This window comes from Pelobates fuscus, chromosome 8 (genome assembly GCF_036172605.1).
Source record: "Pelobates fuscus isolate aPelFus1 chromosome 8, aPelFus1.pri, whole genome shotgun sequence".
In the NCBI taxonomy this organism is placed as follows: Eukaryota; Metazoa; Chordata; class Amphibia; order Anura; family Pelobatidae; genus Pelobates; species Pelobates fuscus.
In genome coordinates this window covers 90,133,055-90,160,493 of record NC_086324.1, presented here as the reverse complement: position 1 = coordinate 90,160,493, position 27,439 = coordinate 90,133,055, and the positions used below count along the sequence as shown (strand labels likewise).

At 40.9% G+C, this 27,439-nt stretch overlaps 2 protein-coding genes across 2 annotated transcripts in view; one reads left to right on the top strand and one right to left on the bottom strand.

The window, feature by feature from the left end:
• OSGEPL1 (O-sialoglycoprotein endopeptidase like 1) overlaps positions 1 to 9,978 on the top strand; it is a 41,650-nt gene extending 31,672 nt beyond the window's left edge. The window contains exons 7-8 of the mRNA XM_063428814.1: positions 62 to 133; positions 8,790 to 9,978. Of these exons, the coding sequence (XP_063284884.1) occupies positions 62 to 133; positions 8,790 to 8,874 (157 nt within the window). The 3' untranslated portion in view covers positions 8,875 to 9,978. The remainder of the gene's footprint in view (positions 1 to 61; positions 134 to 8,789) is intronic.
• A 608-nt stretch (positions 9,979 to 10,586) lies between these two features.
• ANKAR (ankyrin and armadillo repeat containing) overlaps positions 10,587 to 27,439 on the bottom strand; it is a 94,450-nt gene continuing 77,597 nt past the window's right edge. Inside the window, exons 20-24 of the mRNA XM_063428813.1 lie at positions 25,594 to 25,711; positions 18,461 to 18,570; positions 17,447 to 17,643; positions 14,358 to 14,404; positions 10,587 to 11,497 (exon numbers count right to left, since the gene is read on the bottom strand). Of these exons, the coding sequence (XP_063284883.1) occupies positions 11,265 to 11,497; positions 14,358 to 14,404; positions 17,447 to 17,643; positions 18,461 to 18,570; positions 25,594 to 25,711 (705 nt within the window). The 3' untranslated portion in view covers positions 10,587 to 11,264. The remainder of the gene's footprint in view (positions 11,498 to 14,357; positions 14,405 to 17,446; positions 17,644 to 18,460; positions 18,571 to 25,593; positions 25,712 to 27,439) is intronic.

The following is a 27,439-nucleotide window of genomic DNA, read 5'->3' as shown; positions in this document are numbered from 1 at the left end:
GTAAAACCCTTACTTCACGGTAAAAAAAACAAGTAATTAAGGTGTACTACGTGTTTTTTAGGAATGGCATTGAAAGGTTACGTGCTGGTGTTGGCATTATGAATAATACAGATGGCATCCGCTATGAGCCAAGGTATGTTATGTAACTTATCTTCTAGTGGGAAAAAAATGGACAGGACAAACAGAGCAGCTAATACAAGGGTCCATTTGAAAAATCATTCATTCACAAAGAAGGTCAAACTGTTGAATGCAGGCTTTTGAAAATGAATTAAAGTTTGCAAGCAGGTGCTCTGAAAAAGTTTATTAGCTGTTTGTTGGCACATTTTTATTCTTTATTTTATTCTTGTTTTATGTCAAATTGATGTAAAACATAGATAACAACAGAAAGGAAATCACAATAATTAATGATAACATAGTAGAAATGCATGACCAAATCCTGTCATTTGAGTAGTTATGGAAACAAGGTTTTTTTAATGTAAATCTTTAAAAGTGGCAAAGATAGTACGACCTGAGTGGCCGTTCTATGGTGGTATGTGTAATACTTTCTTTGTGTTTGGGCTCGTAAAAGGCACAAATAGTGGAAGGCCCATAAAGACTAATGTTGCTCCCCAAGTAGCATTACGTTAGTAGAAGAGCAAAGCAGGTTAACTAGGTCTGTCACCACCATGCCTGAATAGCTGTGGCAAGTGCTTACTGGTCGTTCTATGGGATCAGTAGTAAGTGTTATTGTTAATAGTGCCCAATTACCCCTTGGCACCACGAGGGGAGGGTGAGACAGATGCATGATTCAGAGCTTAAATGTAAGAGAGAAAAAAAAGACAACTAAAAATTCAGCAAATAATAACATAACATAACTGTAAAACTGTAATGTTCATTGAACTGCGCTAACTGTCATCCTTAGGCTGACTGTTGGCCCAAAATAGGTTGGCTAAAGACAAGAAATTAATTCAGCCTGTGTTAGCCCATGTTCGCTCCTGTGCGGGGCACAAAAAGAACAATATTTTCCACGCCCCATGAACTTGTTTGCATTAGGGTTAGGAGGCCCAGCTCCGTGAGTCCGGTGTTGAAAACCTGTAGGTGGCATTTTCTTTAGTGGCCAAGAGGGTATGGTATGGGCCACATTTCTATTTGATGTGAGCCCCTCTGAGCGCTTGCGTGACCCGGCGGACTGAGCGCCTCCAATCAAGAGTAGTCTTGCACAAGTCCTGTAGAAAGGTAAGTGGCATGTCTTCGAACCGGAACGGGGCTTTGGATTTTATCACCTCCAGGATCGCCATCTTGTCTTTAAATGACTGAAAAGGTAGCAGGACATCGCGGGGGGGCTGCACCAGACGACCTGGCAGACTTTGGTAGTCGATAAGAGCCTTCAAGTATTGTGTGCACGGTTTACCGGGGGGTAACAGCGATGAAAAGAGGCATCTGAGGAAATGTGCATTTCGCCATCATTGATAGTTTTTGCGATACATTTAACTTTTGTGTTGTTGCACCGACGCACGGCATCCAGCGCATCCAGTCAGGCTTGCACAGGCGAGTGTGAAGTTTTGAGGTGTTAGATCTGTTCCATGGCAACTGCATGGTGATGTGAGAAAGAAGTCTTCCTCTGCCGCCCTGACTCTGTCATTAACGGCTACCAGCTACTCCTGCATCACTGCCAGGTCAGCCCTGAAGAAGGCACGGATGTTGTCCATAAATTCCATGATGTCACCATTAGTGGCAGGAGCCCCTGTGTCCTCTGGCTGTTGGTGTGCTGCAGGTTGCTCAGCTTCGGGTGTTGAGTCAGGGGCATCTAGCGTTTCATCATCAGAGGAAGAGCCGAGAGGGTCAGGTGGCGCTGCCATCTTTGGCCTAGGACACGTGTGGAAGAGCTCTTTTATGCTCCGTCTTCCCTCCCCTGAGAGGGTTTTAAGCATCTTGGAGTGTTTTCTCATGGTGTCATGGGCTCATGTTGGGTCGAGTTTGTGCTGGGTAGGTGGTATATTCGGGTGATTGTTTAGTTGGTGAGTTCGAGTTCAGCAGACATGCGACTGGTCTCGGTTCTGTGTTGGCCAAGCCCCCAGCACACTGAATTCTAACTGTATAATTTTCTAGTTTTGTGGCCTTGCTATAATTGATTTGATGACGGTCCTAATACTTTTTAGTGCTGGGGTGGTCAAACACTTAATTGTGATCAAGCCATTGATCTCAGAGAGGGCTGATAGCATCAGAGTGGCTGCATTATACAGAATGTCCCATTGCTCTCCTCTGACCAGGACATTATATGTGTATATAGCTGTAGTTGGGTAAGCATGCTGAAAGTGTGGAGGAATGGCGATTATTTGCCCCCTGAGAGCTGCGGTACTGTAAGTGGAGAGGTGAGATGCACTATATAAACAAAAATATTGGAATTACTAAATTCATGATTGGGGGCACACCTCTTAATTATTAAATTCAATCAGACTAATTGCCTCAGGTGTATAAAATCAATAGGATAGGATGCCACCTTTACAATAAGTCAGTTCATAAACTTTCATCCCTGCTAGATCTTCCACGGTCAACTGTAAGTGGTATTATTGGAAAGTGGAAGCGATTAGGAACAGCAGCATTGACCACATAAAGACACAGAGCGGGGTCACCAAGTGATGAGGCGCGTGGTGCATAAAAGTCTTAAGTCTCCAAACTTAAACCGGCATTAATATCAGCACAAATCCTGTGTTGCAGGAGTTTCATGAAATGGATCTCCGTGGCTGAGCAGCTGCATGCAAACCTCACATTACAAAGTAGATGCCAAGCGTTTGATCGAGTGATGTAAATCACTCCCCCACTGGACTCTTGTGCAGTGGAAACATGTTCTGTTGAGTGATGACATGCTTATCTGTTTGGCAGTTTGGGTTTGGCTTATTCCAGGAGAACATTACATGCCTGACTGCATTGTGCCAACTAATTAAGTTTGGTGGAGAAGGGATAATGGTATGGGGTTGTTTTTGAGGCATTGGGCTTGGACCCGTACTTCCATAGAAGGAAAATCTTAATGCTTCAGCATACCAAGACATTTTGAATACTGTTGCTCACCCCTGCTCCTCTCCTTCTCTCCTCTCTGAGTAAACTAGTTGGCTTGGTATACAGTTTTTTTGTCCGTAAGAGTCAATGTACAACTATTCTGATTGATTTGGGGAATTATCTTTAGAGACATTCCTGCTGTCAAACATTATGGTAGGTTCATAATTGATTGTTTCTTTTGATAGTACAATGAGTTTAAGGAATCTTCCTGTTATTGCCCCAGGTAACTTGCTGGAGGTGTGTATACACCCGGCTCACATCAACATTTAGTTATAGGTATTTTGAATTCCTATTTAAAGAGCTGTTTGCAGCGGTGACTTTCAATTCTGCAAATAGCTCATCAAAAAGTCTGGGGCTGACTGATGGGAGTCCCAGGTATCCATTGATATCTTGGGTTCTCTGGTGTGAGCGGTAATTTAACCCTGCTCACACCAAATCTGTAGAAAGTGCCATTACGCCCTAAAGGCATTATCCCTTATGGCATAAATCACATTAAGGCTAGGGTGTAATGACATGTTCTAATGTTCTTAAGGGGTTAAAAGGAAACATTTTGTTCAAGAAGGTACTTTCACACTTTTGGTATACAAAGGTTCTTCCCCTTATGTTCCATACATTTTACCTTGTGATTGGTTAAAGCAGCACTGTCACATCAAACTTACCTTTCTCCTTTTGTTTCCTCTTCTATTCCTCTCTCAGAATATGTTCTTCTTTTCTTCATTTCTAAACTAATTTTCTTTAAAACATAAGACAAAGTAGGGACTGCTTTGTTTTATGTATTTTTCCTACATTTGACCTTCTTTGACCAAAGGAGGAGCTTAAGTCAGCTCCATTTCCTGGGTGAAATAAAGTTTTCCCACAATACTCCCCCTCCTCTGTAATCTCTCAATGCTTCAATCGACATTCGCAAACGTCCTGTCATTCAGACTATAAATTAACCGAATTTCGGCCAAACCGAATGTGGACGTTTGTCCATTCATGTTTGGATGAAATTCAGGCATTTTTTTCCGTTCTGAATTTCATTCGGAGAATGAATATCCGTTCTGTGCCGCTGCTGCATCTCGCAGCTGTTTAGTAGATAGCTTCCTAATTCGGGAGCTATCTACTAAAAAGCTGAAATACCCAAATTCTTCTCACTGTTGTAAACAATAAAATAAAAGCCTCTTCCCCATTAGCAGTGGGTGGGGGCCCTAAGTGAGTAATAAGGTGAGGGGGTCCTACGTTTTACCTCCCTGGCTCCCAACCAGGGGACCTATTGTCTTCCCCGTCTCCACCCATTAGTGGCGGATGGGGGCCTTAAAGGGACTCTCCAGTGCCAGGAAAACAATCAGTTTTCCTGGCACTGCAGGTCCCCTCTCCCTACCACCTCCCAATCCCCAGTTGCTGAAGAGGTGAAAATGCTTTCCTATGGGGATTTTAGGTACGCTGGAGGTCCTCACACAGCGTGAGAACGTCCAGCGACGCTCTAGCACAGAAAACTTGTGCTATGAAGCAGGAAGTGCCAGCAACTAGACAGCAACTAGAGGAGGAGTTAACCCTGCAAGGTAATTATTGCAGTTTATAAAAACTGCAATAATTACATTTGCAGGGTTAAGGGTAGTGGGAGTTGGCATCCAGACCACTCCAATGGGCATAAGTGGTCTGGGTGCCTGGAGTGTCCCTTTAATTTTGTACTAGAATTATCTAATAGGATAAAATGACATATTTAAAATTATATATGCAGTTTTGGATAATAGTACATATTTAAAGGAACACTATAGTCACCTAAATTACTTTAGCTAAATAAAGCAGTTTTAGTGTATAGATCATTCCCCTGCAATTTCACTGCTCAATTCACTGCCATTTAGGAGTTAAATCACTTTGTTTCTGTTTATGCAGCCCTAGCCACACCTCCCCTGGCTATGATTGACAGAGCCTGCATGAAAAAAAAAAACTGGTTTCACTTTCAAACAGATGTAATTTACCTTAAATAATTGTATCCCAATCTCTAAATTGAACAGGAGGCTCTTGCAGGGTCTAGCAAGCTATTAACATAGCAGGGGATAAGAAATTCTTAATTAAACAGAACTTGCAATAAAGAAAGCCTAAATAGGGCTCTCTTTACAGGAAGTGTTTATGGAAGGCTGTGCAAGTCACATGCAGGGAGGTGTGACTAGGATTCATAAACAAATGGATTTAACTCCTAAATGGCAGAGGATTGAGCAGTGAGGCTGCAGGGGCATGTTCTATACACCAAAACTGCTTCATTAAGCTAAAGTTGTTCAGGTGACTATAGTGTCCCTTTAAGTGACCCCCACTCAATGGCGACAGGTGGGGGCAAATTGTAAAAAAAATGCCCCCGCCAAGTGCCAAAGCCCCTAGTCACCCACACCCCCTCCAATAAAATAAAATCCTACCTACCACCTCACCCTATCAATAAAGGGGGAGCAATAAACTAAATACCTAAAAATATAAAATAATCATACTTACCATTAGATCGATAGATTTTTCTTAGCACCCAAAAAGGCCCCCCTAAAAATCCATAAAGCCCGTCGAACTAATGCAAAAAAACATGCTGGACGCCTCGGTCGCCAGGAATACCGAGTAGCCGCATATGCGGACGACATGCTGTTCTTTCTTACTCAGCCACTGATTTCGCTGCCCAACCTCCTGGCATCTTTTCGGGAGTTTGGGGCTATCTCTAATCTTAAACTCAATACAGATAAGTCCGAGGCCCTTCACCTCCCGCCCCCTACAGGTCCCCCAACACACCTTTACTCCCAATATCGGTTCAAATGGTGCGATACCAAATTAAAATACCTGGGCATATGGCTGACCAGGGATCCGTCCCAATTATACCACTATAATTACCACCCACTCCTACACTCACTTCAAACTGACCTTAAGAAATGGACCCCATACTACGTCTCTTGGTTCGGACGCATCAATGCGGTTAAAATGAACGTGTTACCCAGGATACTCTACCTATTCCAAACGGTGCCAATTACCGTGCCCAGGGCCTTTTTTAGCTCCTTGACAACTGCCATACGCAGATTCGTCTGGAACTCCCGCCCAACCCGTACAAAAAAATCAACACTGGAACTACCGAAACAGATGGGGGGCACGGGACTGCCCTCCATAGAGACGTATTACCGCGCCGCACACCTGCATAGACTGACGGACTGGCACGCACTACTCCCACTAAAACAATGGGTGACCCTGGAACTGGAACAAACGGACAGGAAACTACCTTCCAGGCTATGGTTACATACAGCCACATACACTGACCTACACACCAAGAACCCCCTAATCGACGCCACGCTCCGTGTGTGGATGACTATACGCTACCGACTGCAACTCACCAGTTCTCCTAGCCCCTTAACACCCATCACGCATAACCCGGACCTGGCCGACGCTCTAACCCCACAAGACCTAGCAGGCCTCCAGCAGGCAGACTGGATGTACCTACACCAATGGCTCGGCACGCAGGGCCTTAAACCACTAGCGAACCTGTGCCCCGATAGATTACCGACGTTACTTGAACAATTTAGATACCACCAAATAAAGACATACTTCCTATCCCTACCTGGACGAGGGCATCTGACTAGACCCCTCACCTACTTTGAACACCTGTGCGTACACCGAACACACGTACACAGAGGTATCTCCACCCTGTACACCATGCTCAAAACCCAAACCAGTAGGGACGTGGTGCTCAAATTTAAGGACCACTGGGAGAGAGACTCAGGGGAAATCCTTACCTCACAGGACTGGGACAAGATCTACACCCTCACACATAAAAGCTCTATCAGCTCAAAGTTCCAGGAGCTGAATTATAAAATATTAACCCGTTGGTACAGAACACCTGACATACTTAATCGCATGAATGAGAGTACCCCAGACACCTGCTGGAGATGCAGCGCGCACATAGGCACGTACTACCACATTTGGTGGACATGCCCCATGATCACCACATACTGGGAGAAGATTAGGGTAGAGATAAACAGAATCACAGGAGCAGAGATGCCCCTAGAACCCTTAACGATGTTATTACACCACACCCCCACACCCACTAAAGCATATAAGAAATCCCTTACGTTGCCACTGCTCAACGCAGCTAAGGCCCTTATCCCGGTAATGTGGAAACAGAAGGGTGTGCCTACTCTCCAGCAATGGGTGACAAAGGTGGAAGACATCCACTCAATGGAATCCCTAACTGCAGACCTCCATGATAGTCAGGAGCAATGTGCACGGACCTGGTACCCTTGGGAAACGTACCTAGCCACCAGAGCAGCATACCTGAGTGCGGCACCGCGGGGGCCCGCGGGAAGCCGGCGTATACAGAGCTAATCTCTCTATCAGCCCCCCCCCCCCCTCTGTCCCCTACCTCCCACCCCCCTCCACGACTAGACGACGGACAAACCCCGGACGACTGACCCAGACGTGCCCGGAATAGGGGCACATTTATCTACACACTCGTAGTAAGCATATTAATAGATCACTCAGGAAACTGAGACCTTATAAAATGTTGACACCAACACTATTGCGTACCACCTGACAACCTTGACTGGTACCCAGCGTACCCTCACATATGTCTAGCTATACAGATAAGCATGTCAACATCTCCTCTGACTTCTGCACACCCAAGGTAGAGAAAAACAGTATCTGCATGGACACGCTTGGCTTTTACCCAAGCGCTCTGAAGGCCTGAACACACATAATTGCTTACTGCTCAATTGTATTAACACACCCGGACTCTAACAAAGTTTCTTTTTCCTATGTTTTTCGTTTGAATATTTGTATACTGACAGTCGAGATGTAACAATGCAAAAAGGTTTATTCGACATTGTTGTTCTATACCGTACATATGTTACATGAAAAAGGAAAATAAAGATTGTCAAAAAAAATAAAAAAAATCACAATGATAAAAATAATCCATCTTCACCCAGCGAGAGCTCTGCGCATGCTGAGCTGTGGAGGGCGGAAAAGGCTTATAAAGCCTCCCCACCCCTTGGCTTAAGCCAACCAATCAGAGTGCTCTGACAGGCAAAGTTTGATCCTTACCTGATTGGTAACATGAATGAAAGGATTTCGAATAATAGCAAATGGCCAAGTATTCAGCTGGGCATGTGCAGGAATTTCACATCACCTCATTTTCTTGTAAATTACAATACAACTGGAACAAACAACACTGGATTAAATCACTAATGCAAAAGAGATGAAATGTCATTAGGGACCAAATGCATTAGTGCCATCACACATTTTCCATTGTGTACACATGAATTTTGTAGCAGCTTAATCTTTTTAACTGTGTGAATAATGCTGATTTTGTACATATTGTTCCTTTTAAAGAGAGCATACAATTTGCTAATTTTCTGTAAACACAGACACGTTTGAAATACATAAAATAACTAAAAGTGCTAAAGCATGTGAGACACAGTTTTGGCATCTATAATATGGTGGAATTAATCTAATTATTTAGTGATGTAGTTGTGACTATATGTTAAACATTAACCTAACCTAAAAAGGCCCTAGTAGAAGTTTCAATTGCCCTGACTACGTTAGAAAAAACAGTTATACTTGAAGGTTGGAATACTAGTATTATACACAATAGCAATCACAGTACTGTATAAAATACTATTTTTGTTCTTATTTTCTTTTTTTTAAATATCTAAAATCTATAGAACTGAGAATAAAATGTAGACATTTGATAGTTTGGTAATTGTAACTATATGAATATAGAACATTACATTTATTTTAATTTTATTTTATTATAGGGCTCTTCTTGGAATAGATGTTTCAGACCATGTCAGAAAAGCAAATATTAGAGTGCCATCTCTAAAAGAATATTTTTTTGGATAAATATACCAAAATATTGCCATCGCCATCACCTAGAATTGAAGGCTCAAGACATCAAGTGATCGGTGCCCCACATCTCACAAGATACATCTTTTACAGAATATCCATAGAATCATAACGTGCAAGCTGTATTGGCCCTTTATTACTATTCACTGTGGACTTTCACTGACATAACTCCATGTACAAAACAAAACAGGGATTCCCCATCCATATGACAGCAGGTAAAGGGGATCCTTAACTTCTCTGGAAATTACAACATTAAATAAAACACTGAAAATCCCCTAAAACTTGTTAACTTTTTTATGTGATGCTCAACTTTCGTTCAGATTTATATTAACAATTTATCAAATTAGATCACAATCCAATTCAGTCTAAGTACAGCCAAGGCAAATCAAGAGTATATATACCGGTAGATGTTCTCTGTATACTTTCTCTATGGTGACTGCCAGGTGCAAATGACAGAGTTTATAACGATAATTGACAGGGATCTGAGATAGATGTCTGTAGTTGCAGGATAAAGAGGTGTGGATTACTATATTTAATTTTATTTTTCATACCTCGCAAATACATTTGCTAGGTGTAGTGTATAAGTAAACTGAATATTAAAAATCTCAGAAAGCGTGAATTCCCCCTTTCTCACATCTGCACCTTTGTTGCAAGTAATGTTCAGATTGAACACGTGAAGCAGCTGTATATACAGGGTTATTCACTAATTTAAGAATTCAAAGTGAATTTCAAATTTAAGGCCAGAGTAGCTGAATGAAAAGCACAGTTGACTAAGAGAATTCATCCAGTTTTGCTATTTTGACCTTACATTTTCAAATTCTCTTGGAATTCTCACTTTAGTGAATAACCCTGACAACATTGTATTGGAGCAAATTAAATTTAAAGCAACAGCTGGATAGGACACAGTACCAATAATTCTGTAGGCACAATCAACAAAAACTGGTGGTGTTGTACTTGTACCTTTCCTGCCATTTAAAAAAAACTTGTGAAACACTTGCTGTGCAGTGGAAAAACAAAACAACAAATTTCTAATTATTTTTTTTAGGAAGTGGTGGTGCCATTACAAATGTAACTGCGGTGCATATATATGAATAAATGTATACAAACACGTGTGTCTACATTTGTTGTACTGTGTTGGTATTTTTTAAATTTAAATATAAAAATGGTGTTCAGCTCAAATGCGTGATTTTAATGTTTTAGGTTTTTTTTCTATTGCATTGCAAAACTCTGAAATTTTTTTTTAAAACATTTTAAGAGAAGGAAATGACAAATTCTTCTTCTTCTGGGGTAAACCGTTTGAACTTTAACCTGAGATTCTACAATGCATACAATGAAATATACAGAGAACAAAAGAAGGACCTCTCCAATTAAATAATATATATATTTATATATATATATTAAGCGGTAGTAGTAGTGTCTTTAAAATGAGAATACAATAAAATAATCACATAAATAAAAGAATTACATAGTCATAGTTTAACATGGGCAACTATGTAATCATAAAGAGTTAAATAAGTTATAGTCACATATGAAATCAGAGCCCTTGCAACCTACTAAAAATTCAGATTGTATTAGGGGAGCTGGAAGTTCTTTTTTTCCTGTGGCAGCCGTGTTCCAAACGCAATAGTGTTCTTCTCCTTTATTAGATTCAGCCTCCCGCCCTCCCCCATCCTCAATAAAAAAAAACACAATAAAGGATACTACTTACCTTTTTTTTTTTTTTTAGCTCTGAGATCAAGTCCTGGGAGCTGCTTGATCCACCTCCAGCGATTGCTTCTTTCGTCCAATCCAGTGCTCCTCATAAGAGCATTGGGGATGAAATGCGCATGCACAGCTAGCACTGCTTTCCTTCTATGAGATGGTTAGCTGAGAGAACTGTGTTTGATTTGGTTCCTGCAGCAGAAGCGCCTCTAGTGGCGGTCAGGTAGACAGCCATGAAAGGTGTATTTAACCCTGCAATGTAAGCGTTGGTGTAGCTACAAAACAGCAATGCTTTATATTGCAGGGTTAAAACTAAAAGTCCACTGCTTCCAGACCACTTCATTGAGATTCATTCATGTCAGTGGTAATAGATTCATTTAATGGCCCTGTAAACATTAAACTAAGCATCAATTTGGTTAGCACATTGTAAACTACCCTACACTTGACATAAGTCACTTTTTTCAGATTGTAAATTAGCATTTAGTCTCAAAAATATATATTTACAATAGAAAAATACAGCCAATTTTTTAGGCAAAAAGTCATATGTGGAATAATAGACAGCAGTGAGGCTGGGACTTTCCATAAACTGAAAGGATGGACTTCAAGCACTGTCTTGTGCTATAGGAAATAGTGTTACAGATGGAATTGTTCACAGTAAGCAGCATACTTCTATGTATTGACCAATACTATGCTATTTTGCTTGGTATCTTCTTTGTTTGAAAAGGTTTTGTGTTCCCCAGATGTGCAGTCTTTGGCCTTGTAGCGGCTGGAATGCGTGATGTAGGTAAGCTAGTTACCGAACGATTGTGTGCGTTGGCTGTGTGGGGTTTCTGTGATGAACTAAATACTGCAGATATGGAGCGTGAATCTTCTCTCCAGTGAACATGTGATTTTGCCCTTTTTGGATGCTCTGGTAAACCTGGGGAAGAAGGTAATTATTATTATTATTATTATTGACATTTATATAGCACCAACAGATTCCATAGCGCTTTACAATATTATGAGAGGGGATTTAACTATAAATAGGACAATTACAAAAACCTTACGGGAACAATAAGTTGAAGAGGACCCTGCTCGATCGAGCTTACATTCTATAGAAGGTGGGGTGTAAAACACAATAGGACAGGAATTTGCAGTCAAATAAGGTGGGCTGCCCTTTAGGAGACGGCAAGAGACAGGTATGTGAGGTAAGGGTTAGTCTTGGAGGCCATAAGCTTTCCTAAAGAGATGGGTTTTAAGGCACTTCTTAAAAGATGCAAGACTAGGGGAGAGTCTGATGGCGGTAGGCAGGCTATTCCATAGGAAGGGAGTAATCATTGATTATATTATATATTACAACACTCTCTCAAGCACTATGTGTAGGATTAGTTTTGTACTAATTAATTTTATTTCACAACTTGTTCGATCCAAAGTGGTGTTCATTCAAGGTCATACAGACCTTTTAAATGCAGTATTCACAAAGAAGCTACACAAACCTCTCCTGAGCCATGCTCAGCTTGTATTTTAATTTAAATTATATCTTTACAAAACTACTTGTAGATTTTACTTTGTAAAGATTCACAGGCTCAGTAAAGTCCAACACACTATCAATCTGTTTGTAAAAACCTGCTATTGGATTTTATCTTCTAAATCATATATGCACACTGATCAGCCACAACATTAAAACGACCTGCCTAATATTGTGTTAGGCCCCCTCGTGCTGCCAAAACAGCATTCATGCATAGAGGCATAGACTCCACAGTACCTCTGAATGTGTCCTGTGGTATCTGGTGCCAAGACACTAGTAGCAGATTCTTTAAGTTGCAAGGTGAGGCCTTCAGGGATTTATTTTTCTAGCACATCCCACAGATGCTCATTTGGATTGAGATCTGGGAAATCTTTCTGAACATTTTTTGCAGTGTGACATGGTGCATTATCCTGCTGAAAGAGACCACTGTTATCAGACAACAACATTGGTGGTCTGCAACAATCTCTAGGTCGGTGGTATTTGTAAAAGCAGAACATTGCCCAGAAGAACATCGGCCAGCCTGCCTTCTTTCCATAATGCATCGTGCTGCCATCTCTTTCCCATGTAAGCAACGCACATGCACCCTGGCCATCCACCTTCTTCCATTGCTCCATGGTCCAGTTCTGACGCTCATCTCCCCATTAAAGGTGCTTTTGGTGGTGGACAGGTGTCGTCATGGATACTCTGAGCGGTCCGTGGCTACACAGATTTTCTGTATGATCGGGCCAGACGGGCTAGCTTTTGTCCCCATGTGCATCAATAAGTCTTGGGTGCCCATGACCCTGACACCGGTTCACTGGTTGTCCTTCCTCACCCCACTTTTGGTAGGTAATAACCACTGCATACCAGAAACACCCCAGAAGTCTTGCCCTTTTGAAGATGCTTTGATCCAGTCGTCTATCCATCACTATTTGACCCTTGTCAAAGTCGCTCAGATCTTTTCTTGACCATTTTTCCTGCTTCCAACACATTTAAATTTAAGTACTGACTGTTCATGTGCTGCCTAATATATCCCTCCCTTGACAGGTGCCTTTGTAACACTATAATCAATGCTATTTACTTCACCTGTCAGTGGTTTTAATGTTGCTGCTGATCAGTGTATATTATATTGCCTTAACTTGGGTCCCTGTTATTTCACTACACCTTGCCATCTTCCTGGAATATCTGTTTCATTTAATGAAGCAGAACTGAAGACTTAACTAAAGCTGAAAAGAAGTCTTTACTTATGCACAATATATCGAGGCTCACAATGTGTAGTTTGCTTGATTCCATTTCACACTTGTTTAAATTTATTTAATTCCTGCTGTTGCCAGATTTCCATTTTTTTTAGGCAAGTCTGGGACAATGCCTCTAAATTTTTAATCAGTTGTCAATGTTACAACTCTGGTTCAATTAGCTCCACAATACTATAACTACGTGTGTGCATATTTAATGGTGGATCTACTGGATAGATAGGAGTCACGGTGTTAGGATGAATATCCTTCCTAGGTTATTGTATTCATTTTAAACTCTGCCCCTCTAACTGACTAAGAATGTCTTGGAGGGTCTTTTAACTGCTGCTGATTCCTAAATATGGCACAATTTTTACTTTTATGATCAACAGTGCCTCCATAACCTTTATAATCTATTATTACCCAGCTCAATTGGCACATTCTCTTTCTTGGCTCATGCCTTGAACTGCATGACCTCATTCATTTCAATTTTAATATGTGGCTCCCAAGATTGCAGATGCCCTTCTTCAAAGATTAAATGTCCAATTGTGCCATTTGCTATGTATATTGTAATTATAGAATTTCTTTTAAAAACGTCAAATAAGAAAATCCAGCTAATAATTCCAATTAGTAATTAAAGCAAATAATTTCTCCCGACCTCACACATTTACTATCCTGCAATTCTGTCTTAGGTTCTGTTAAACGGGCAGACTAGAAGGGCCATTTGGTTTTTAATTGTCATTGCAAACTATGCTTATAAACATCTAAATCTCATTCACATGCTGCAGTTTATAGGGTGAAGTTGATATGGTGTCCGCAGGACATGCTGAATGTTCGCACTAAACCTCGTAAGGCAATACATATATAATGCTTTAAAGTGGAAATACTGTGAAATAATGGAGAGAGATGCACAAAATTGGACACATTGCCATTGGTTTCTATATTACTCCGTAAAGCTCTTTTGTAATAAATATATATTTTACATATAGCAACTGCAGTTGTGCTTGATTTTGTTTTTTTACCTCTGAACAGAATAAAGGAACAGATTATTGTGATTTTACCTTTCCAGGATGAAGGATTCACAGGAGGTCCCCCATTTATGACTAAGCTATGGAGAAGAAACATTCACAAATGTTAATTACAACATAGAATATAAGTGATTGTCTTATTAGCATGTATTAGAACACCTATTAAAGGCACACTACAATATACTTTCAGCCATTTGAACAAATATTTTGCATTCTGTGTTCTGAACTTGATTTTCAGCTTTTCAGCTCTTATCCAATCCAGGTCTCTACCATCTATGTGTGGTGTCCAACTTTTGGGGAAAAAAAGCCAGTTCTAGGAAACCTCTGGGCAAATTGAGGGTGGGCCACTAGCTGGAAATTTTGTATATAATGTCATTTTTTTTGACGAACAGCTATAATGTATGTGTTCTAACTGCACATATCAGCATTTATTTAACCCCTTAAGGACCGGACTTTTTTTGCGATGTTGTACATTTGTGACCAGGCATCTTTTTGACACTTTTGTGGTGTTTGTGTTTAGCTGTAATTTTCCGCTCTCTCATTTACTGTTCCTATACAAATAATATATTGTTTTTTTCAGGACAAAAGGGGCTTTCTTTACATACCATTATTTATATAATCTCATGTAATTTAATTTTAAAAAAATGAAAAAATATGATGAAAAATTGAAAAAAATACACGTTTTTTGAATTTTATGTGAAAAATCTTTTACTCATCTACAAAAGCGAATGAAAATGCTAAATAGATTCAAAATGTTGTCCTGAGTTCAAAAATACCCAGTGTTTACATGCTTTTTGCTATTTTTTTGCATGTTATAGGGCTATAAGTACAAGTAGGATATTGCGGTTTCAAAACATACATTTTTAAAATGTATCAATAGTGACATTGTAACACTATTATCTGTCATAAATCGCTGAATAACACCCCACATGTACATATTTTTTTAAAAGTAGACAACCCAGGGTATTCAATATGGGGTATGTCCAGACTTTTTTAGTAGCCACTTAGTCGCAAACACTGGCCAAAGTTAGCGTTCATATTTGTTTGTGTGTGAAAAAAGTAAAAAACTAAATTGAACGCTAATTTTGGCCAGTGTTTGTGACTAAGTGGTTACTAAAAAAGACTGGACATACCCCATTTGCAATACCTTGGGTTGTCTTCTTTTGCAAATGGTATGCCATCATGGGGGTAATTCTCATTCCTGGGCTACCATACGCTCTCAAAGGCAACGTAACCAACCTGGCCATTTTCAATGTAAAAATATTTGACCCATATATTTGACCCTGTAACTTTCAAAAACGCTATAAAACCTGTACATGGGGGGTCCTGTTCTCCTCAGGAGACTTTGCTGAACACAAATATTAGTGTTTAAAAACTGGAAAATGTATCACAACCATTATATAATCAATAAAAGTGCTGTTTGTGTGTGAAAAATGCAAAAAAAGTCACTTTCACTGACAATATCATCGCTGTGATATGCTTTACTGTTTTGAATCACTAATATTTGTGTTCAGCGAAGTCTCCCGAGTAAAACAGTACCCCCCATGTACAGGTTTTAGGGTGTCGTAGAACGTTACAGGGTAAAATACAGTGATAGCAAATTAAATTCTCTGTACTTTCGGCCTGGGTTGGCAGGCAGGTCCCTTAAATTGCAATCAATAAAATAACTTAATTATGTAAAAATATTACATAAATACGCACGTAGAATTTAAATATATATGCATATTTATATATTTGAAGTCTACGTGTATATTTATATAATTATTTATGTAATTTTGTATATGGACATATGAATAGTTCGCATTCTTTTTATTTATTTATATATACATAGATATATATACAATTTCATTCTAAGTGTATTTTGATATAAATATATATATATTAATATCAAAATACAGTTAGAATAAAATTGCGTATAGATATATATATTTTTTTTAATTTTTATTATTTTTAATTTTTTTAATTTAATTTAAATTATTTATTCATATTTTATAATAATATATATATACAATATATATAGTTATTATATATATTCTATATATATACGTGTGTAAATTAATTATAAGTGTATTTTTATATTAATATATGTACATATTAATATAAAAATACACTTAGCATGACATTATATATATGATATATAGACATAGTATATAGGTATAATATATGTCTATATATCATATATATACACATATATAATAATATTTTTTTTTTTATTAACTATAACTTTAATTTTCTTTTTGATTTTACACATGCAGGGAGACTGCCTGTCAGCACAGACAGTCCCCCCTGCAGGCAGAGACTAGGACACCTATTGTGACCATGTGGTCGCCCTGTTGGGCGATCACATGGCCACAGGGGTCCTAAACCGCCATGGGGAGACTGTCTGGGCTGCAGGCAGTCTCCCCACACCGGGAGCACCGCCGATCGCCGCCGGGGGAACGACGGCGATCGGGTAAGTACATTGGACGGTTAGGACGGTTCAGGACCGTCACCGGTCGGCAACGCAAAAATGCCGATGACGGTCCTGAACCGTCCTCCGTCCTTAAGGGGTTAAAAGATATGCCAGTAAAAATTTTTTTATTTTTTATTTTTTTTATTCTTTATTTTTGATATGCAGGTAGGTACAACAGTGCCTGTATCGCTACAACAGCATCAGCAGGCTCAATTTTTATGAACATAACATAACTGTACAACGGCAAGTTGAGTTTGCATATATTTTTGTAGTGAAAGAGGTAATGAGTTAAGATATAAACGTCTGGAAATCATTTAACATGTTTAGTTTGTGCACCACCAGACAATGCTCGACAGCCAATCTTATAGAAGGTTGGGACCGTAGGTGTCCCTGAGTGTTAGGCTTCAGGGTAGTATGTAGCGGGCCTATCAGTGTGTAGGGTTCATTTATGTTCGGTATACATGTGAACAGGGTTATAACGTGTGCGTCATAAAAACAGAGAGAAGCATTAGCATTATTTGGGTTCTTTGGTTGGGGTCACATTGGTAGCCAGTAACATTTTTGTGTGATGTTAATGGCTATCACTGGCTTGGGAGCTGGGCTGTCTCTGTAAATAGAATTATTTATAATTAAGATTAGAAATTACGCTAAAATACTTTACTCTCCATACCTGAGTGAGGGCAATCCTATATGTTGTTGCATTGTAAATTCCTCTGTAAATTGATAGGAGATTTTGGCATCTTTGCTAAGGCTACCAATCAGTACGTTATACAGGTTTGGTTTGTTCCTACATTCCACTAGCAGATGGCGATATGCAGTCCGATTGAAGGTCAAATACCCCAATGCATTTGCACTAGTCATGCGAACCTTTATGAAATAAGAAAATGAATCACTTAGTGATACAGACAAGCAAGGCTGAATTACAAATAAATACATTATAGTTGCTGTGACGATTTAAAGGGACAGTATAGTCACAGCTTAATGAATCACTTTTGGTGTATAGTTTAAGCCCATGCTGTTCAATTCTCTGCTATTTAGGAGTTTAATCACTTTGTTATGTGGCTCTAATCACACCTCCTTGCATGTGACTTCCACAGCCTTCTTAAACACTTCCTGTAAAGAGTCATCTAATGTTTACACTCCTTTATTGCAAATTCCTCTGCTCTGTCAATAGCTTGCTAGACTCTACAGGAGCCTCCTGAATGTGATTAAAGTTCAATTTACAGAGCAGGAAATAAAAACTTTTAAAGTAAGTGACATATGATTGAAGGTGAAACAATTTTGTTTTCATGTAGGTTGTCTCAGTCATAGCCAGGGGAGGTGTGGTTAGGGCTGCATAAACAGAAACAAAAGTGATTTAACTCCTAAATGACAGAGAATTGATCAGTGAAATGTCAAAGGCATGATCTATACACAGAAACTTTCATTAAGCTAAAGTTGTTTTAGTGACTACCATAGTCTCCCTCTTTTGCTTGAAAAAAGGAAATTTTGTATAAGATTGTGCCAGTGAGCTTGCATGGGGCAAGCTAAGAAAAAAGTTACTGAAGAGGTGCAAACTGAAGAAAAACACTTGTAAGCAATGAAGACTTTACTCAAACAAGCGTACAGCCTAAGAACATAGCCAGATCAGTACATCTTATAACCAAGATATTGCATATAGTCGTAAATACTTTATCTTCCTTACCTCCTCCTCTTCTGAGTTTAAAAGTTTGCAAAGGCTCTCCACAGTTCCAAGTGTGGTTATTGCTTCAGGAATGCCTGCTCGGGTGTGAGCTAAACTTGCAATTAACTCTCCTGCAAATTACAAGAGAAACTAAATGTTAACCACCTAAAATTTAAATTCCACAATGATCCGCTAATCCTGCAAGCTTTTTATAAATCGAGTGGAAATGTTTAGAAGTATGGTAAGATACCTATTTTGCAGCACTACTAGTTTAATTTGTGAGTTGTGCTAGCAAATGCTCAAAAAAAGTTAATTTAAATCAAATGGGTAAACTTTTATTTGCTCAATAGGGATATAACAAAGATGGTAAAAGCACCGAGTATGCTCGCTGTTTCTTGTGAGATGCATTCCCTGTCATTAGAGTGATAATTTAATCCATACACTGTTAAATGTTCCAACAAATATATATATTAAAACATAAATAACTCCATCTGCCCGATCCAAGATGGCTGCCATAAATGGACACCATGTATGGATTAAACAAACTTTAATTATTAGTAGATGATCTTGTCATCCATGATTTAAGTCCCTTTAAAATTAGTGAGCCATTGATTTAGCTACCTATTATAAATGTAAGGAACACAAACTTTTTTAAAGTCAGGCATTTTCCTTAGTAGGTTAAGATTTAGTAAAAACCAAAGAAAAACAAGTTACCTGCGCTCTCTCCTTAATCCCTATGTATTTTTAAACAAATGGAGGTTTTTAGTTACCTCTAATGGCCATGAGAGGGTAAGCCTGCCTGCCAACGTCAAGGCAGACCCCCCTAGGTGGGTCCTAACTCTAACTATTCACCTTGCTTCCTTAAACCTCTGGCTCATGTTTTTCTTTGGTTTTTACTATATATGTATATATATATATATATATATATATATATATATATATGTATATGAATGCGGCGGCGAGGTTCATCTTCCTGTCCGCCCGCACAAATTCTGGTTCTTGCTTTCAAATGTCTACATAATGCTGCTCCCACCTATCTATCCTCCCTTATACACAAGTATGTCCCGTCTAGGCCCTTACGATCTGCTGAAGACTTACGTCTATCTTCTGTCCGTACTCCCACCTCTGATGCTCGCCTTCAAGACTTCTCGAGGGCTGCACCGTTCCTGTGGAACTCGCTTCCCTCCTCCGTTAGATGCTCAATCAGTCTCCACTCCTTCAAAAAATCATTAAAAACCCACTTCTTCATAAAAGCGTATCAATGAAACTCTTAATAGCTCCCAACTGATTCCTCTTCTGCAACTGTCACTAGTCTAATACTATCCTTGCCTTTTGTGTCATTTTACCCCACTCCCTCTAGCATGTAAGCTCATTGAGCAGGGCCCTCAACCCCTCTGTTCCTGTGTGTCCAACTTGTCTGGTTACAACTACATGTCTGTTCGTCCACCCATTGTAAAGCGCTGCGGAATTTGACGGCGCTCTATAAATAATATAATAATAATAATATTGGGGCTGGGGGGCGGAGCCAGCAGTGCAACAGGACAGACGTGCTCCTGAGATCTCCGTACTTTACAGCCTGAAAAAGGTGGATTAACGGCGAAAAACGGGCAGCCAACTAGCTGAAAATTGGCTAAGCAACCTGGGAACAAGAAATGGGACGAAAAAACAAAAAACCGAGAGCGGACAAGAGTCTGGTGAGCCACGACATCGGAGAAATGCTAAGGGGCAGCCAGAAATTGCCATGGGACAAAATGGCGGCGGGAGAGGATGAGTCCTCCTGCTTCTCAGACGGAATGTCTTCCGACCTGGGTGAGGGAGCAACGGTCCAAATACCGAAGAGGTTGAACACCAAGACACCCCACACGGGTGAACCAGTCACAGCAGAACAACTAAAAGGCCTGCTGGCAGAGCTGCGGACGAATATTGCGGCGGACATGGCCTTCATCAAAGATGCCATTGAAGGTGCCACCTCACGAATAACGCAGCTGGAGGCCCTCTTGACCACCCAGGACTCCAGAATCACCCTACTGGAGAAGCAAATGGCTACAATTCAGGCACAACAAAAGGCTACCACAGACAGAATTGACACCACCGAAGATCAGCGACGGCGGTACAACGTGAAGATCCGTGGGGTACCAGACACAGTTAACCTACCGGACTTACCGCACTTCATTCGGCGCCTGCTCAACACACTGTTACCACCAAAGCAAGCAAAGGCGATGAAGCTGGACGGCATGTTCCGGTTACCGAAACCGAGCACAGCACCGCCGGCGGCCCACACCGACCTGATCGTCCGCTTCCAATCCCTCCAGGACAGGGCCATCCTCCTCACAGCATTAAGAGGAGAGACCCCACTCCTGTTTGAGGGCTCCACACTCTCGTTCTTCCCGGACCTAACCCGAAGCACCATCGCATGGCGCAGAGCCCTTCAACCACTCCTGCAAATCTTGCGACAAAAGAATATCCTATACAAATGGGGGCTCCCAAGAATACTCACCTTCTCGCACCAAGGCACCTCACACCGGGTGAAGACGCTGCAGGAGCTGGACTCCAAACTACAACAACTAGGCCTGACCACGCCACCGAGGACAGATGGCAGGGACTTGTCGCAGATGGATCCCTCCTCTGTGACGGAATTCATCCCCCGCATGTTCCAGCGCCAACAAGCTGCAAGAGGGGCGACCTGAAGGGACGAGAACTGCAGTCATACCTTCCTTGGACATTCGCCAGGTTTACCACCCCCGACACAGAGATCCACACATCTATTGCATGCCTATCCCAGCCCTTAAACCAGCACATCGCACATGGCTATTACCTACCAGCCGAACTTAACCCTTCAACATATAGTACCTTAAACCCAACACTCATCTGACCAGTTGGCCCAGAATGCCTTACCCAAAAGCTAGCCCTGTAACACCTACAGGACCTACTCCCGGGTAGCCACAGGCTGACGAGAATCACCTCCAACACAGTAACATCCCCCCCCTTCCTTAAGTGCCACACTCTGGCTGGAAGAGGTAATCGCTGATAGCACCGATCCGAACAGGGGGTCCCCCCATATGGCCATGGTATCCTCACAATTAGCATATTCGAATACCCCTCTCACGACCACACTGGGAACTAATCCCTTTAGACCACCCATATCTATACTGAAATCCATGGTTACACTTTTCAAGCATTCACCAAGCCACTGTCATATGGACAATATCCTGTTAGATGACATAACTGTAATGTATAATGTTATGCTGCAAACATGTGGAAACTACTTGTGGTGAATGACCAAAACAAAAAAAAATAGGTTAACAAACAGCTTGTTCATGCTATAGTTTATGCCTGCCTACTCAAACAAGATGGTCATCATAATGCAGCTTCACAGGCGGTCGCAAATGTTTATACCATGTTGGTTTCTTTTTTTTTATCCTAATGCTCGATCTCTACATGTCAGCGATCTCAGGATGTCTCATGCCAGATCGTTTACAAACAAATAGTCATGTCTGCTAGCATATTAAGTTTTTAAAAAAACAATTTGTACAAATTCTATCAGACCACTGTTTAATCTACGCTCAAATATATATGTACGTTGTTGTGGTGTGTAACTGTGCATTACATTCTCTTGCACAACAAACGTTATTACCACGTTTAAAAATGTTTCTAAAAAAAAATGTGCTCTCACCTCAATTCCACATATGTAGAAATCTGTGTTATTAATGTGATTATGCTTGCTGTTGTGGCAACGTATATCATTTTGTCAAACCATGCACAACAAAAATAAAGAATAAAAAAAAAAAAATAATAATAATAATATTGGGGCTGATGTGAACTGCAGTCAATGCTGCCGCCCAGTAGTGATGGGAGTGAGCGCAGGACTTATCTTTTTGCATTTGTATCCACTTTTTGTATCACACAGCTTTGTTACAATGCTGCCGCCCATCCCATGTATTCCCTATTAAGGATTAATAAATGTATAGGGGTGTATATATATAAAAAAATACCCCCTTCTGTCTCATTAGAGATGTATTTGCCAGAGGCTCAAGGAAGCAAGGTGAATGGTTAGAGTTAGGACCCACCTAGGGGGTATGCCTTGACGTTGGCAGGTGGGCTTACCCTCTCATGGCCATTGGAGGTAACTAAAAACCTCAATTTGTTTAAAAATACATAGGGATTAAGGAGAGAGTGCAGGTAACTTGTTTTTCTTTGGTTTTTACTATATATTGGGGCTGGTGTACTGTAGTCCTTGCTGCCACCCAGTAGTGATGGGAGTGAGCGCAGGACTTATCTTTTTGCATGTTGAGATTTAGGCTTAGTATTCTAAAAGATCACTCCAAGTACCATGACCACTTAAATAATTTAAAGTGGGTATGATGCCTGTAATCTGTATGTGCAGATTTTGTGTGTGAGTTTTAAAGCGAAACGCTGCACATACAGAGATTAACCCCTCTGCTGCCGGAGTTGTAATACAGGTGTCATCAGCCAGCCCGGAACTCGAGTTCTGGGTTGGCCAATGTCAATTATGTGCAACATTTACAGCACTGGATGACAGACATTGGCTGAGAGTAGTCAGGTGATGCTCTCAGCTAACGTCGACCCCCACGGTAGCATGTTACTGGACCACTAGGGAGAATTGGATCCCTGTTGAGACCAAGGCAAGGGGACAAACTGTTGCTAAACAGTTTGCCCCATTACTGGGGAATAATGCCAGAGTACTACTGGCTTTATAACCACTACAGCAGGCAGTAGTGGTTATGATGTTTGGAGTAACCTGTTAAGCACCTAAATGGACACTATAGTCACCAGAACAACTACAGCTTGATGTAATTGTTCTGGTGAGTATAGTCAGCCCCTGCAGGCTTTTTGCAAACACTGCCAAAAAGGCAGTGTTTACATTACAACCTAGGGACATCCAGTGGCCACTCATCAGATGGCTACTAGAGGTGCTTCATGGGGCAGTGCTGCACACAACATTCAGTGTATCCACCCGCTTCATGGAGACACTGAACTTTCCTCATAGTATTGCATTTATTTAATGCATCTCTATGAGGAGATGCTGGTTGGCCAGGATGGTGTTTGGCTCTGCCCCTGGCCCACCCAATTGCCTGAGTTCATGGGAAAGCATTGTGATTGTCTGGGATCATCACGTCTGATTATGTAAGCCAAGGAGGCAGATCAGGAGCAGAGCCAGCACCAGCAGACTGGAATAAAGGTAAGGTTTTACTATATTTAGGGGGGGGATCAGGGGGGCTAGATAGTGTTTTTAACACTATAGGGTCAGGAATACATGTCCAAACTGCAGCCTAATACATCTTTTGCAAGATCATCGATCAATGATCTCTGTGTAATCAGATGCTTCTTACTATAAAGATAGAAGTACTGAAGGATCTTAAAGAAACACTGTAATGTTAGAAATACAAACATGTATTTCTAATGTTAAGTTTCCTAACTATTAACAGTATTGCTCCCCCCCTGAAAAGTTAAATCAATCAGATTTACTCAGTTTCTATCCCACACTGCATCAGTCTCCCAACCATACAAAAGCATTGGGGTTACACACAGCCTGGTTACAATGCTGCTGCCCATCCCATGTGTTCCCTATTAAGGGTTAATAAGTATATAGGGGTGTATACAAAATACCCCTCTCTGTCTCACTAGAGATATCTTTGCCAGAAGCTCAAGGAAGCAGGCTGAAGGTTCAATGTTAGGACCCGCTTAGGGGGGTCTTCCTTGACGTTGGCAGGCGGGCATTCCCTCCAATGGCCATTGGAGCAACTAAATGACCTCCATTTGTCTAAATATACATAGGGATTAAGGAGAGAGCACAGGTAACTTTTTCTTTTCTTTGGTTTTTACTAAATATTGGGGCTGATGTGTATTGTAGTTCTTGCTGCCGGCCCAGTGGTAATGGGATTGAGCGCAGGACTTCTCTTTTTGTATTTGTATTTACTACATGCACAGCAATCATTGCACTGCACCAATCTTCAACTCCTAGTGTTGTGTTTGGCATCTTCAAAGATTGCAGGGCCGCAAAAGGAAGTGCTTCTAGTAGATGTCTGAGTGACAGCCTCTGGAGGTGTCCCGAAAAAAGCAATGTAAACACTGCCTTTTCTCAGCAGTTCACATTGTGGGGAATGTAGGGACACTACAGGAACTCTAGTAGCTCTGCTACTCGGAGTGTTAAGGAGTAAAGGGCTCTAGTGGCTGTCTGCTAGAGGCGTGTTTTTTCTAGAAATGTAAACATTGTTTTAGATTGTCAAATAAAAGAGCCAAGCATCTCTACACTGAAATCCTCACATTATTAGGCTGCATAAATATTGGACAGCCACAGAAAGTCTGAAGGAAAGGGAGGTTTTACAAAGATAAACGGCAATTCAAAAATGCAGTTTTTTTCTCATGTGTGGTCTTCTGTTTACTCATTTAGTTGCTTACAACAGAAAACAATGCTACAAAACGTTTATATAATGATTTGAAAATGCAGTATAAAAGATGAGTCTGATTTTTCTTTGTATATGACTATAAAGTGGCACAACACAATAATCAAACTGAATGTTTTGCTTTTCATGACATTGGAGGTGCTGAGCGGGAGGGCTTTGGGGGCTGAACCTCAGGATCCCTTCACGGGTAGATTTGTCCCTTTACATAGCACCCATGCTGCTGAATGTTATAGTGCTGTGAATATGAGCGCACTCGTGTTATCACGCTGAAATTCACCACTCATGCACCTGCATTACAAGATACAAGATATAAAAAACAAAAACTGCAAAAGCACAAACAGGGCAGAGAGCAAGCAATTTACCAAACAAAGTAATCTTCAGTGATTTTCATAAACGTGCAAAGTTCATTAAATAACAAGGGACACAGCAGCAAAAATGTAACGATTCGTGCAGAAAAGAGATCCATGCAGGAAAACGTGCATGCAGGCAGCAAGGTGGAGAAATCCTGGCCAGAAGGGATGTGATGAATGGAGCAATCCTGGTGGCTTACACAGCTTGTTCCCTGGCCCACATTCAGATACCCCTCGTTTCGGGAGTTGTGTGAAAGGAAAAGTTGCACATTGCCCTTTTTCTAACCATTGCAACTAATTTGTTTCAAGGGAACAGTGATAAAAGATCGTTCAGTGTGTTGTGATTGGGCTATTTCCCTAGATATATAAAATGTCTTACCGGCTAATAGAAGAGTTGCTGAATTGTTTGAGTTCAGGAGCTCTGTCAATATGGTAACACCTCTGGCAGACAGTGAGACTTGATCCATATCGACAATAACTCTTGCTAGAACAACAACCTAGAGGCAGAGAAATCCATTATGAAAACAGTTGAAAAGAAGTACACAGTTATCACTGCTGGTAAAGTAGTACAACTGTGACATAATTACTCCCTACACATATATAAAATGATTACTGCTAGAATAAAGTACCAGAGAGTCAGTTACGCCTAAATGGAAATGGATCTCAGCACTGCTAAAGAGATTTTTTGCAGAGAATGCATAAAAAAGGCAAAATGTTAGTTACAGGATACAGGGGTAAGGAGGAATGTAGAGAGGATAAAAGGCACGCGATGGGGTTAGGAGTTAAAAGACACACAGAGGGTTGGAGAGTCTGGGGATTAAGAGAAAATAGAAAAAAGTAAGGAAGACACAAGTAAGGGTGATATGTTTCCCCATATGTGTCTTTTTGACCATCATCTCCCCCACCTACACTGATCAGCCACAACATTAAAACCAACTATCGTGTAGATCCTCGTCGTACTACTAAAACAGTTCAAATGCGTTGAGTCATGGACTCCACAAGATCTCTGAATGTGTCCTGTGGTATATGGCACCAACGTAAGGATAAAAAGGCGGGGTATATAGATTTTGTATACCCCACCTTTTTATCCTTACGTTTGTGAGTGTATTTTAGTCTTTTTCATTTCATTTTTTATCTGCACTATTGTGGTCTCCCTTTGTTTTTATATTTTTAGGTTGTGCATTTTTTATTGTTTTATATTTATGGTTTAGAAAATATTGAGGAGTCTTCGCACTTCCTATTTTACGGGGTAATTTATATTGATTTTATTTTCCCCTTCCTATAGCCACAAGGGTTTTCTTTGCACTTGGTGCAAATCATTTTTGGCTTGTATATGGCACCAAGACTTTAGCAGCAGATCCTTTAGGTCCTGCAACTTGCGAAGTGGGGCCTCCATGAAGTGGATTTGTTGTTCCAGCACATCCCACAGATGCTCAATCGGATTGAGATCTGGGGAATTTGGAGGCCATGGGAACATCTTGAACTTATTGTTAGGTTCCTAGATTTTTGCAGTGTGGCAGGGTGCACTATCCTGCTGAAAGAGGTGTGATGGTAGTCACTGTCACTGGGGATGGAAGACAGACACTATGTGTGGGTCCCAAGATACCTTTTGTGTTTTGGTCACCCAGTGCCCATTATTGGTGCAGGGTATGCTGCTTGTCTTTGCCTCTCCCCGTCCCCCTTTTTCCTGTCCTATTGTTTCCCCAACAGGGCGTTGTCCCAGGGACACTGCCAGACCAGTTTAAACCAGCTACCCTGACCCTCCTCAATCTCCCATCAGCCCTTGCTATTGTCTGACCTCACCCTTCCTTGCACTATAATACACTATGCACCCTATTGTATGTAAATGAGGATGTTGGTGCTTGAAATATATGTGCTTTGTCTTTTAAAGTTAGTTATTTTAACCTTCACCAAGTGTCATTTGTTGTTTGCCACAGGGTGGAAAAGGCCCTCAGTGATCCCAGTCAAGCCTCAGCGACTGGGTCTGAAGTGTTCCAGTATCTCTGATAGCTACGAGGAAGCAGACTTGGCGGAGGTACTCGGTCGGAGTACTGGAACTCCGCTACAAGAGGTCACTGCCATAGCAGCCATAGTTCATCCTGTTGCCATCTCTTCCCCAGCCTGATCTAAAAGGGAGTGTGAATTCTCACACCAGACAACCTTCTTCCATTGCTCCATTGTCCAGTTCTGAAACTCATGTTTTCATTGGAGGCAATTTCATTGGT